The sequence below is a fragment of the Salmo salar genome, chromosome 11 (assembly GCF_965601325.2).
Source record: "Salmo salar chromosome 11, fSalSal1, whole genome shotgun sequence".
Taxonomy (NCBI): Eukaryota; Metazoa; Chordata; class Actinopteri; order Salmoniformes; family Salmonidae; genus Salmo; species Salmo salar.
The window spans coordinates 98,778,662-98,790,823 of NC_138301.1; the positions used below are offsets into that span (position 1 = coordinate 98,778,662).

General features: G+C 43.1%; 1 protein-coding gene across 7 annotated transcripts in view; it reads left to right on the plus strand.

Moving 5' to 3' along the window:
- The window catches only part of LOC106563257 (protein PRRC2B), a 43,605-nt gene that overhangs the window by 14,311 nt on the left and 17,132 nt on the right, over positions 1 to 12,162 (plus strand). For 5 of the 7 annotated variants that reach the window (XM_014128677.3, XM_014128674.3, XM_014128679.3 and 2 more), the window contains exons 3-11: positions 291 to 468; positions 8,868 to 8,970; positions 9,080 to 9,143; positions 9,338 to 9,481; positions 9,712 to 10,031; positions 10,130 to 10,266; positions 10,437 to 10,606; positions 10,741 to 10,828; positions 10,961 to 11,120. In XM_014128677.3, the coding sequence (XP_013984152.3) occupies positions 291 to 468; positions 8,868 to 8,970; positions 9,080 to 9,143; positions 9,338 to 9,481; positions 9,712 to 10,031; positions 10,130 to 10,266; positions 10,437 to 10,606; positions 10,741 to 10,828; positions 10,961 to 11,120 (1,364 nt within the window). The remainder of the gene's footprint in view (positions 1 to 290; positions 469 to 8,867; positions 8,971 to 9,079; positions 9,144 to 9,337; positions 9,482 to 9,711; positions 10,032 to 10,129; positions 10,267 to 10,436; positions 10,607 to 10,740; positions 10,829 to 10,960; positions 11,121 to 12,162) is intronic. The other 2 variants (XM_014128676.3, XM_045689994.2) reach the window with 1 other exon arrangement.

The window sequence follows — 12,162 nt, forward strand, 5'->3', positions numbered from 1 at the left end:
GGAGTGTATTTCCAAATGCATTCCAATATTCAACTACTTTTTTTTTTAAATAAAATATGTTTTAATACTTTGGAATGTATGTTCAAGTAATTAAGATATTTGAACCCAGGTCTGCTTCTGTGTTTAAACTCATGTGCAAGGATTTGATTTGGCTTGGCTCATGAAGGTTGACCAATAAAAAATTTGCAAAGAGCTTTATTCCCACCTCTATCCTTCCCTCTCTCTGTGTCCACTCTTACTCCCACTCTTCATCTTTCTCTCACCTCTTTCTCCTCCCCTCTTCCTCTCAGCAGTTCCGCGACATGGCTTACAGAGTCTTGGCAAAGTGGCCGCAGCCCGGCGCATGCCCCCACCTGCTCACCTGCCGAGCCTGAAGTCCGAGAACAAAGGAAACGACCCCAACGTGATTATCGTGCCCAAAGACGGAACAGGATGGGCAAACAAGCAGGAACAACCCGATCAAAAGAGGTGGGTGTGAGAGCCAGGGATGGACACTGGGAAAGGTGGTCTGAATAACAGATTAATGCAGTTACATCCAACTGTTTCTTGGAGATTGAACATCTGTAGACACAGCAATTTTGCTATTTCAATCAGCAACTGATGTACACTGAACAAAAATATAAACGCAACAATTTCTTACATTTTACTCAGTTACAGTTCATATAAGCAAACCAGTCAATTGAAATAAATTCAATAGGCCCAAATCTATAGATTTTACATTGCTGGGAATACAGATATGCATCTGTTGGTCACCGATACCTTTTTATAAAAAAGGTAGTGGCCTGGATCAGGAAACCAGTCAGTATCTGGTTTGACGACAGTTTGCCTCATGTAGCGTAGCACATCTCCTTCACATAGAGTTGATCAGGCTGATGACTGTGGCCCGTGGAATGTTGTCCGACTATTCAATGGCTGTACGAAGTTGCTGGATATTAGCGGGAAGTGGAACACGTTGTTGTACACCATTGATCCAGAGCATCCAATACATGCTCATTGGGTGACATGTCTGGTGAGTATGCAGGCCATGGAAGAACTAGGACATTTTCAGCTTCCAGGAATTGGCTGTCGAAGATGAGCATTTGCCCACTGAAGTCAGTTACGACGCCGAACTGCAATCAGGTTAAGACCCTAGTGTGGATGATGAGCACTCAGATGAGCTTCCCTGAGACTGTTTCTGACAGAAATTCTTTGGTTGTGAAAAACCAGAGTTTCATCAGCTGTCCGAGTGGCTGGTCTCAGATGATCCTGCAGGTGAAGAAGCCGGATGTGGAGGTCTTGGGTTGGCATGGATACACGTGGTGTGCGGTTGTGACACCGGTTGACGTACTGCCAAATTCTCTAAAATAACGGAGGCGGTTTATGGTAAAGAAATTAAAATCAATTATCTGGTAAAATCTCTGGTGGACATTGTCAGCATGCCAATTGCATGCTCCCTAAACTTGAGACGTGTGACAAATGCACATTTTTAGAGTGGCCTTTTATTATTCCCAGCACACAGTGCACTTATGTAATGATCATGCTGTTAAATCGGCTTCTTGATGTGCCACACCAGTCAGGTGGATGGATTATCTTGCCAAAGGAGAAATGCTCACTAAATTTGTGTACAAATTTTCAGCACAATGTTTTTGTGCGTATGGATAATTTCTGGGATGTCAGATTATGAAACATGGGACCAACACTATTCATGTTGTGTTTTTATATTTTTGTTCAGTATAGATTGAAGAAACCAAAACAATATGAAAGTGATGCATCTCTTTCAAGGTGGGAAATTACATTTTTGGTACACCAGCCACTGTTGCAGGTAGATGAAATAAAAATCTAACAGCCACTCAAATGTTCTCCCTTTATTACACCAAAAATCACGAACGTATGAGCACGCTTTGTTTCTAAAACAAATGTATTACTAGTAAGAAGTAATGTGGTGTATATTGCTCAATTTCAGTTTTTGTGACTAGTCTTTTTAACCAATGTATGCAAAATATTTTTTAGATACAATAGTAAAAAGTTCAAGTTCTGCCACTGAACATCAAGAATTAACAAATTGGCTTCCCTGTCACACAATGCTGAGTGATGAGGCTTATTTATTATCATTATTATTAGTTCAGGAGGGCTCAAATACTGCATTTTTTTGCAAGTACAAAAGTTGATATTTAGGAGCGCAATGAAATTAATTATTTTTTTTTTGGATGTGATTTGGAAAGGCACACACCTGTAAGGTCCTACAGAGCAAAAAACAAGCAATGAGGTTGAAGGAATTGTCCGTAGAGCACCAAGACAGGATTGTGTCGAGGCACATATCTGGGGAAAGGTACCAAAAAAATGTCTGCGGCATTGAAGGTCGATAAGAACACAGTGGCCTCCATCATTCTTAAATGGAGGAAGTTTGGAACCACCAAGACTCTTCCTAGAGCTGGCAGCCCGGCCAAACTGAGCAATCGGGGGAGAAGGTTTTTGGTCAGGGAGGTGACCAAGAACCCGATGGTCACTGTGGCAGAGCTCTGGAGTTCCTCTGTGGACATAGGAGAACCTTCCAGAAGGACACCTATCTCTGCAGCACTCCACCAATTAGGACTTTATGGTAAATTGGCCAGACGGAGGCCATTCCTCAGTAAAAGGCACATGACAGCCCCCTTGCCAAAAGACACCAAAAGGACTCTGACCATCAGAAACAAGATTATCTGATCTGATGAAACCAAGATTGAACTCTTTGGCCTGAATGCCAAGCGTCACGTCGGAAGGAAACCTGGCACCGTCCCTACAGTGAAGCATTGTGGTGGCAGCATCATGCTGTGGGGATGTTTTTTTTAGCAGCAGGGACTATTCCGGATCTAGGAAAAAATTTACGGAGCAAAGTACAGAGATCCTTGATGAAAACCTGCTGCAAACAGCTCGGGACCTCAGACTGGGGTGAAGGTTCACTTTCCAACAGGACAATGACCGTAAGCACACAGACAAGTCTCTGAATGTCCTTGAGTGGCTTAGCCAGAGCCCGGACTTGAATCCGATCAAACATCTCTGGAAAGACCTGAAAATAGCTGTGCGAAGTTGCTCCCCACCCACCTGACAGAACTTGGGAAGAATGAGAGAAACTCCCCAAATACAGGTGTGCAAAGCTTGTAGCGTCATACCAAAGAAGATTTGAGGCTGTAATCGCTGGCAAAGGTGCATCAACAAAGTACTGATTTAATGGGTCTGAATAGTTATGTAAATATGATACTAAAAATGTATTTCTTTCCATCAATTTGCAAAAATGTCTAAACCTGTTTTGTCATTATGGGGCATTGTGTGTAGATTGAGGGGGGAACAATTTAATCAATTTTAGAGTATGGCTGTAATGTAACAAAGTGGAAAGTGAAGGGGTCTGAATACTTTCTGAATGCGCTGTATGTCTATCTTTCGAATACGCAGGTCTACAAAAAAATCTATATTTTAAATTTTCAAAAAGTATTGGCTGGCAACGTTCAGTTAACAAAAAAAAAAAACCACCGTAATCTATTATAAGACACACAAAACGGCCTGTAACTAACAGGTTCTTACCGTCCTGTAGGTCCTCAGCTCGAGCAGGCATGCTAACAACGCTGCAGGAAATGTATTTAAATTAGGCTTTTCTAATTAGACTTGCTTCTTGAGCATCAAATATTTAGATGAAAAGCATCGGGTAAATCAATATAATAATGTTATATACAGTACCAGTCAACTTTGGACACACCTACTCATTCAAGGGTTTTTATAGATTTTTATTATTTTTCTACATTGTACAATGATGAAGACAAACTATGAAATAACACATGTAAGCAAAAAAGTGTTAAACAAATCTAAATATATTTGAGATTCTTCAAAGTGGCCCTTTGCCTTGATGACAGCTTTGCACACTCTTGGCATGATCTCAACCAGCTTCATGAGGTAGTCAACTGGAATGCATTTAAATTAACAGGTGTGCTTTGTTAAAAGTACATTTGTGGAATTTCTTTCCTTAATGTGTTTGAGACAATCCATTGTGTTGTGACAAGGTAGGGGTGGTATACAGAAGATGGCACTATTTGGTAAAAGACTAAGTCCATATTATGGCATGTATAGCTCAAATAAGCAAAGAGAAATGACAGTTCATTACTTTAAGACATGAAGGTCAGTCAATAAGGAACATTTCAATAAATAGTTTCTTTAAGTGCCGTCGCAAAAACCATTGAGCTATTATGAAACTGGCTCTCATGAGGACCGCCACAGGAAAGGAAGACCCAGAGTTACCTCTGCTGCAGAGGATACGTTCATTAGAGTTACCAGCCTCAGAAATAGCAGCCCAAATAAATGCTTCACAGAGTTCAAGTAACAGACACATCTCAACATCAACTGTTCAGAGGAGACTGCATGAATCAGGCTTTCGTGGAGGAATTGCTGCAAAGAAACCACTACTAAAGGACACCAATAAGAAGAAGAGACTTGCTTGGGCCAAGAAACATGAGCAATGGACATTAGACCGGTGGAAATCTGTCCTTTTGGTCTGGTGAGTCCAAATGAGTTTTTTTGTTGTTCCAACTGCCGTGTGAGTAAGTGAACGGATAATCTCTGCATGTGTGGTTCTCACCATGAAGCATGGAGGTGGGGTTGCTTCGCTGGTGACACTGTCTGATTTTATTTAGAATTCAAGGCACTCTTAACCAGCATAGCTACCACAGGATTCTGCAGCGATACGCCATCCCATCTGGTTTGCGCTTAGTGCGACTATCATTTGTTTTTCAACAGGACAATGACCCAACACACCTCCAGGCTGTGTAAGAGCTATTTGACCAAGGAGAGTGATAGAGTATTGCATCAGATGACCTGGCCTCCACAATCACCTGACCTCAACCCAATTGAGATGGTTTGGGATGAGTTGGATTGCAGTGTGAAGGAAAAGCAGCCAACAAGTGCTCAGCATATGTGCGAACTCCTTCCAGACTGTTGGAAAACCATTCCAGGTGAAGCTTGTTGAGAGAATGCCAAGAGTGCAGAGCTGTCAAGGCAAAGGGTGGCTACTTTGAATTATTTAAAATATATTTTGATATAACTTTTTTGCTTACTACATGATTCCATATGTGTTATTTCATGGTTTTGATGTCTTCACTATTCTACATTGTGTAAAATAAAGAGAAATCCTTGAATGAGTAGGTGTCCAAACTTTTGACTGGTACTGTATCTTAAATTACATTTTTACATTTTCATATATTTGGTGCTGTAATCTTGAAGCCCATTCAAAAGACCTGGGACATGACCCCGGAAGTATGACGTGGGAGGATGTCACTTGCACATCGTATTGCGTGAACACTGGTCAATCAGTGTTATTTATTAAATTAAGTTCCAGGGAGAAGAGGAAATCGGCAAACGGCGGCCAAAGGATTTAGGACACCATCACCATAATGTGAAGTGGCTGATCTTGTGTCATCGCCTTCATCCTCAGTAACCAGGTTTCCATCCAACCTTTTTATGCGAGTATATGTCGGATACAAAATGTCACGACAGGCCTAATGGAAACATCAAATTTAGCTTTCCCAAATGTCGACAAAAGAAAATTACAGTAGACAAGATGGGATCTTTTTGTCTGTAAAATGTATTATGCGATAAACGGAGGTGGAAATGACTTTCTGCACAAATGTATATAATAACCATATCGAAGTGAACTTGGAGTCATTTGATGATATGTTGTGGTCCTACCTCTACGACTCGGGAAAGCATGCGCTTTGTTAAGCTACAGAGGAAATAAGTTAGGGTTGTGAAAGTGCATGGTGATGAGCTTGATGCTCCTTTCTAATAAATATTAAGGGTCTAATGCCGTGTGCACAGGTTTATGCTGTACGGTACATTTGTAGTCTTCACAATCCATGCTCTGCATCACAACAAAAAGAATTGCGCTACAAATTAGGAACTACTTCTGTGGTTTACTACTGGTACCACATGGCAAGAAATACAACGCATGCGACACACTGCATGCAGTGCAACGCAAGCTAGTCCGGAAGGATGAGTCGCGACGGTGCGGATTGCCGCCCAATGAAATGGGCGGCAAAGTCTTCTGGTGACATGATCGGTGCTTGGCTGCCGTTAAAATAATTATCTTGCTTTTTTTGTCCTTAATTTTGGTAGCCGCACTGTATCTGCAAGCTGTTAGTTAGAGCTCAGTGGGCACATTCACTATAAAACACTTTTTTTGTGAGAAAACCATCAGTGCAGTTTTAAATTGTTTTCTATTGCATTTTAACTTGACTTTATTTCAGTACATTGGAATTTAACAGCAAATGTTTTGTGTACTATGTCATCCATCTCACCCACAGCTTTTTATCCACAAGTCAATTTGATGGAAATACAGTTGAAGTCGGAAGTTTACATACATACACCTTAGCCAAATACATTTAAACTCAGATTTTCACAATTCCTGACATTTAATCTGAGTAAAAATTCCTTGTCTTAGGTCCTTTAGGATCAGCACATTATTTTAAGAATGTGAAATGTCAGAATAATAGTTGCGAAAATTATTTAGTTCAGCTTTATTTCAACACATTCCCAGTGGGTCAGAAGTTTACATACACTCAATTAGTATTTGGTAGCATTGCCTTTAAATTGTTTAACTTGGGTCAAACATTTCAGGTAGCCTTCCACAAGCTTCCCACAATAAGTTCTGTGAATTTTGGCCCATTCCTCCTAACAGAGCTGGTGTAACTGAGTCAGGTTTGTTGGCCTCCTTGCTAGCACATGCTTTTTCAGTTCTGCCCACAAATTTTCTACAGGATTGAGGTCAGGGCTTTGTGATGGCCACTCCAATACCTTGACTTTCGTTGTCCTTCAGCCATTTTGCCACAACTTTGGAAGTATGCTTGGGGTCATTGTCCATTTGGAAGACCCATTTGCAACCAAGCTTTAACTTTCTGACTGATGTCTTGAGATGTTGCTTCAATATATCCACTTTTTTCTTCTTCATGATGCCATCTATTTTGAAGTGCACCAGCCCCTCCTGCAACAAAGCACCCCCACAACATTATGCTGCCACTCCCATGCTTCACGGTTGGGATGGTGTTCTTTGACTTGCAAGCCTCCCCCTTTTTCCTCCAAACATAACGATGGTCATTATGGCCAAACAGTTCTCTTTTTGTTTCATCAGACCTGGGGACATTTCTCCAAAACGTATGGTCTTTGTCCCCATGTGCAGTTGCAAACCGTAGTCTGGCTATTTTATGGCGGTTTTGGAGCAGTGGCTTCTTCCTTGCTGAGCAGTCTTTCAGGTTATGTCGACATAGGACTCGTTTTACTGTGGATATAGATACCTTTTGTACCTGTTTCCTCCAGCATCTTCACAAGGTCCTTTGCTGTTGTTCTGATTTGGACTTTTCGCACCAAGGTTCTGTATCCTAGAGATGAACGTACTTATTTCCTTCCTGAGCGGTATGACGGCTGCGTGGTCCCATGGTGTTTATACTTGCGTACTATTGTTTGTACAGATGAACGTGGTACCTTCAGGCGTTTTGAAAATTGCTCCCAAGCATGAACCAGACTTCTGGAGGTCTACAACTTTTTTCTGGCTGATTTATTTTGATTTTCCCATGATGTCAATTAGAGGCACTGAGTTTGAAGGTAGGCCTTAAAATATATCCACAGGTACACCTCTAATTGACTCAAATGATGGCTTTAGAAGCTTCTGATATGCTAATTGACATGACATCATTTTCTGGAATTTAAAGGCACAGTCAACTTAGTGTATGAACTTCTGACCCACTGGAATTGTGATACAGTGAAATAATCTGTCTGTAAACAATTGTTGGAAAAATGACTTGTCGTGCACAAAGTAGATGTCCTAACCGACTTGCCAAAACTATAGTTTGTTAACAAGAGATTTGTGTAGTGGTTGAAAAACTAGTTTTAATGACTCCAACCTAAGTGTATGTGAACTTCTGTCTTAAACTGTATGTCTCTGGTGGGAATATGTGCATATTGTTTTTATGCAGATTGTAGAACATTCGCATGAAACTGTTGCCAGTTGGATGGAAACCTAGCTACTGATCTGAAAAGTGTTGTGCATGAATTTCGGTCACCTATTCAGTTTTTCCAGGTCCGTGCAGATAAATTAGTGGAGATGAGGAAAAGAAGCCATAATAGACTGAGATGCACTCTTGGATTAATGTATTCCCATAATGCAACATCTTTCATGAATTCAATGGGTTTTGTATTCTGAGGGAACATGTAATCTCTTGCACAACCAATAGGTAACATTAGCTGGATGATACAAGAATAGGGGGATAGTGGCATTGATGAGCAAGGAAATGGGTTTTTGTTCACCTGGTACACAATTTGCTGGAGTTTTTCTGTACACTTTCCTGCAGTGTGTCTGTGCACTTTTGTATGGATGCGTTCGAACACTTAGTCCCAAGTGCAGTTGCAGGAAAGATAGTCTTGCGTCTTTGTGTCGCAGACTTGAGAGGCGTTTGTTTGCTACCTCAAGGTTCACTGACATGCAGGCTGTAGAGCTGCCTGTGTGGGAGTTGAGTGGTGGGACGTGACCACTCTATTGTTTAGCGTGTGTGGGTGGCTGCAGGAGTGAGAGCAGGATGACCAATGTACAATGAGTATATGGCGATGTTGCATGAACGCCAAACATGGCAATTATAAAACCAGCATTCAGGGTGCTACTTTTTTAGTTTCATTTACATAGCAGGTACGTCACAATTCTCGCACTAGTCATTCGATACCAGACAGCAGAAAAGTGAGTATTTTTGTAATGCTGCCTGGTATGCGAGAAGTGGGTGTACTATTTATTTGTCTTGGCACAAGATGTGTATGCATCTAGTCTGCCTCAGTGTTCTGTCCTGAGCTGATGGAGTGATGGTTCCCTCTATCTCCTCCCTCAGTTCCATTGCATCAACACAACAGCTGCCGGAGTTGCAGCCGCAGCTGGCTTTACAGAAATCTGTCTCCAATCTCCAGAAGACCACACCGGTAGCCAGTCAGGAGGTGGGTTTGGCCTCTCTCTAGTTTTTATCTTCTACAGCTTGCGGTTTCACATTGTATTGTTTTTTTTATTGGAATTGTTTTTCATGTTAAATAAAATTCCTTTCTACAGAGCACAAACACAAGTGGACCAAAGCAATGGGCCCATCTAAATGGAAAGGCCGTAGAACTAGATGGTGAGTTGGAATGGGAAACCCAACTGCTTAAAATCACTGTCTACGGTCAACTTTGATGGATTCGCTATCAGACCTCTGACATGGGCCAATTTACTGCATCTCTCCTCCACACCTCAATGATTCTCCAGCAGCCCTGTTTTATTTTTTACTTATCTGACTGACAGCTGTACCACTTGTTTCCATGGCAATGGCAGGTTTAAGGGCCTCAAACCGACTGCAGCCCTTCTCTCACGAGGAATTTCCAACGCTGAAGGCTGCTGGGGAACAGGACAAGGCTGGCAAGGAAAGAAGCACCTTCGATCCGTCGTATGGGCCCGGACCAAGCCTCCGCCCCCAGAGTGAGTCCAGTGAACAATGGCTGTGGCGGCACAAAAATTGACAGAAGTTCAAAATTGGCCCAAAAGTTATGAATAGTTTTAAGCCTCACAGCATAGTTGCTAATAATCTGACAAGTGCCATGGGAAAATATAGTGCACATACTTTAAAACTGAATATGCTGCAATTTCACCACTTAACTCTTATGCCACGGCCTTGTTTCCTCAAATCCATGTTCCTCTTGTCTCTCCAGATGTGACAAGTTGGAGGGAGGGTGGTGGGAGGAACCTCGTGCCCTCATCCCTGCCGGCTGGCCTGCCTTCAGAGACCGAGGGCAAGGCCAGCGGCGTGGCTGAGACTGGGAGCTCCCCCCCTCCTCTTCCCCCCTCTGCCTCCTCTATTCTCTCTGCCCCCATGGTCAGTCCCACCACTGCCACTATTGTCAGTGCCGCTCCAGCCCCGGAGCCCAAGGAGATCTCTCTGCGCCCCGCCCAGCCCCTCCGCAGGCCCGCCCCCCCTGCCCTGAGCCATCACCACCCTACCACCACCTACCATGACATGCTGCCTGCCTTTGTATGTTGTGCAGTACTACTCTCCATTTATTTTCACTTTATGACACCATAATGCAAGATTCTGTTCTGACTGTAGGCTTTTTGGCCATTGGTTTTCAGATGTGCCCCAAAGAGACTTGTGATGCTCCCGGCACCGCTGAACACACTGGCCCTGTCACTGTGGTCGCCCCAGTCCGCTTTGACAACAGGCCCACCTTCAGGCAGCCCTACCCCAATAACAACCAAGAGCCTGTGAAGTAAGTAGTCACCTGCATATGCCCCTGTCTGGAAGTGTGAGCAATGCTCAGTTAAAATGATCATGAACGATTTAAAAAAGATAATACAAATGCTGGGAATTATTTATTTTACTTAGCAAAAAAAATAAATGCAGACCCCTCACCTCCCCATGTTCCTATTCTCCTTGTAGTGGCGAGGTAGGGAGAGGAGAAAACCGCTTCATCCGCGGGCCCCTGCGCAACCCCTCCTCCCGACCCATCCGTCGACCTGGCGACAGACCCCCTCGTCCGGCAATCATCAACCCAGATGACCTGAAGGATCTGGATGAGCTGGACAACGACTGTGAAGATGGCTGGGCAGGTGGGGGGGGTTACTGTTATTATCGTCATCATACAAAGACTGAAACAACATACATCTCAGGCAATATTTCTGTACATGTGCCCCAACGGAACTAGTTTGACCTTAATTAAAATGTTGCTCCCTTGCTGTTCCAGGTATCCATGAAGAAGTCGATTACGGCGAGAAACTCAAGTTCAGTGACGATGAGGAGGAGCATGCCGCTGGTGAAAAGAACAAGATGTGGTGAGATTACCCCCACCCCCTTTGTGTTTGTGACTAAATTTAATATTGTCGGTGCAATTTATGTGATTTTAAGCACAGTGACCTTGTAGCAGTGACTGATGGTGAGCTTTTCTGTGCCCATCTCTGATCCAGGGCTGAATGGGAGAACCAACGTCGTGAGCGCCAGTTGTCCCTGAGCTCAGGAGAGGGGGCATACCCCCAGGAGGGCCCTGAGGAGGAGGCTTACCTGGCCTTCCAGGAGCAGATGGCCCACAGGAACACCAATGGCAGGTTCCCCCCTGGAGAAGCACAGGTAAGATCATACCGGGGTCCACTATGCCTCAGACTGCTACCTTGCCTGGTCCCCCTAGCCTCTTCAATACCACTGATCTCTGACTTTTTGAGTTGAAAGCAATATGGCAGGAACCCGTTCAATCATTTCACCTATCACTGCTCATAAAATAGAGGGGACCAGGGAAAGGAAGGCAATATAAAGTTTTGAGACAATGGACGAGAGAGATTGACTTTTTGTTATGTTACAGCCTTATTTTAAAATTGATTAAATAAAAATTTTTCGTCATCAATACCATATAATGACAATTTTTGCAAATGTATTTAAAGTAAAAAACAGATACCATATTTACATAAGTATTCAGACCCTTTGCTATGAGACTTGAAATAGAGATCAGGTGCATACTGTTTCCATTGATCATCCTTGAGATGTTTATACATCTGTTAAATACCAGTCCACCTCTGGTAAATTAAATTGATTGGACATGATTTGGAAAGGCACACACCTGTCTATGTAAGGTCCCACAGTTGACAGTGCATGTCAGAGCAAAAACCAATTCGTGAGGTCGAAGGAATTCTCTGTAGAGCTCCGAGAAAGGATTGTCAAGGCACAGATTTGGGGAATTGTACCAAAACATTTCTGCAGCATTGAAGGTCCCCAAGAACACAGTGGCCTCCATCATTCTCAAATGGAAGAAGTTTGGAACCACCAAGATTCTTCCTAGAGCTGGCGTCTCGGCTAAACTGAGCAATCGGGGAGAAGGGCCTTTGTCAGAGAGGTGACCAAGAACCCGATGGTCACTCTGGTAGAGCTCCGGAGTTCCTCTGTGGAGATGAGGTGAACCTTCCAGAAGGACACCACTCCCTATAGCACTCCATCAATCAGGCCTTTATGGTAGAGTCCAGAGTGTAGCCACTCCTCAGTAAAAAGGCACATGACAGCCCGCTTGGAGTTTGCCAAAAGGTACCTAAATACTCTCAGACCATGAGAAACAAGATTCTGGTCTGATGAAGCCAAGATTGAACTCTTTGGCCTGAATGCCAAGCGTCACATCTGGAGGAAA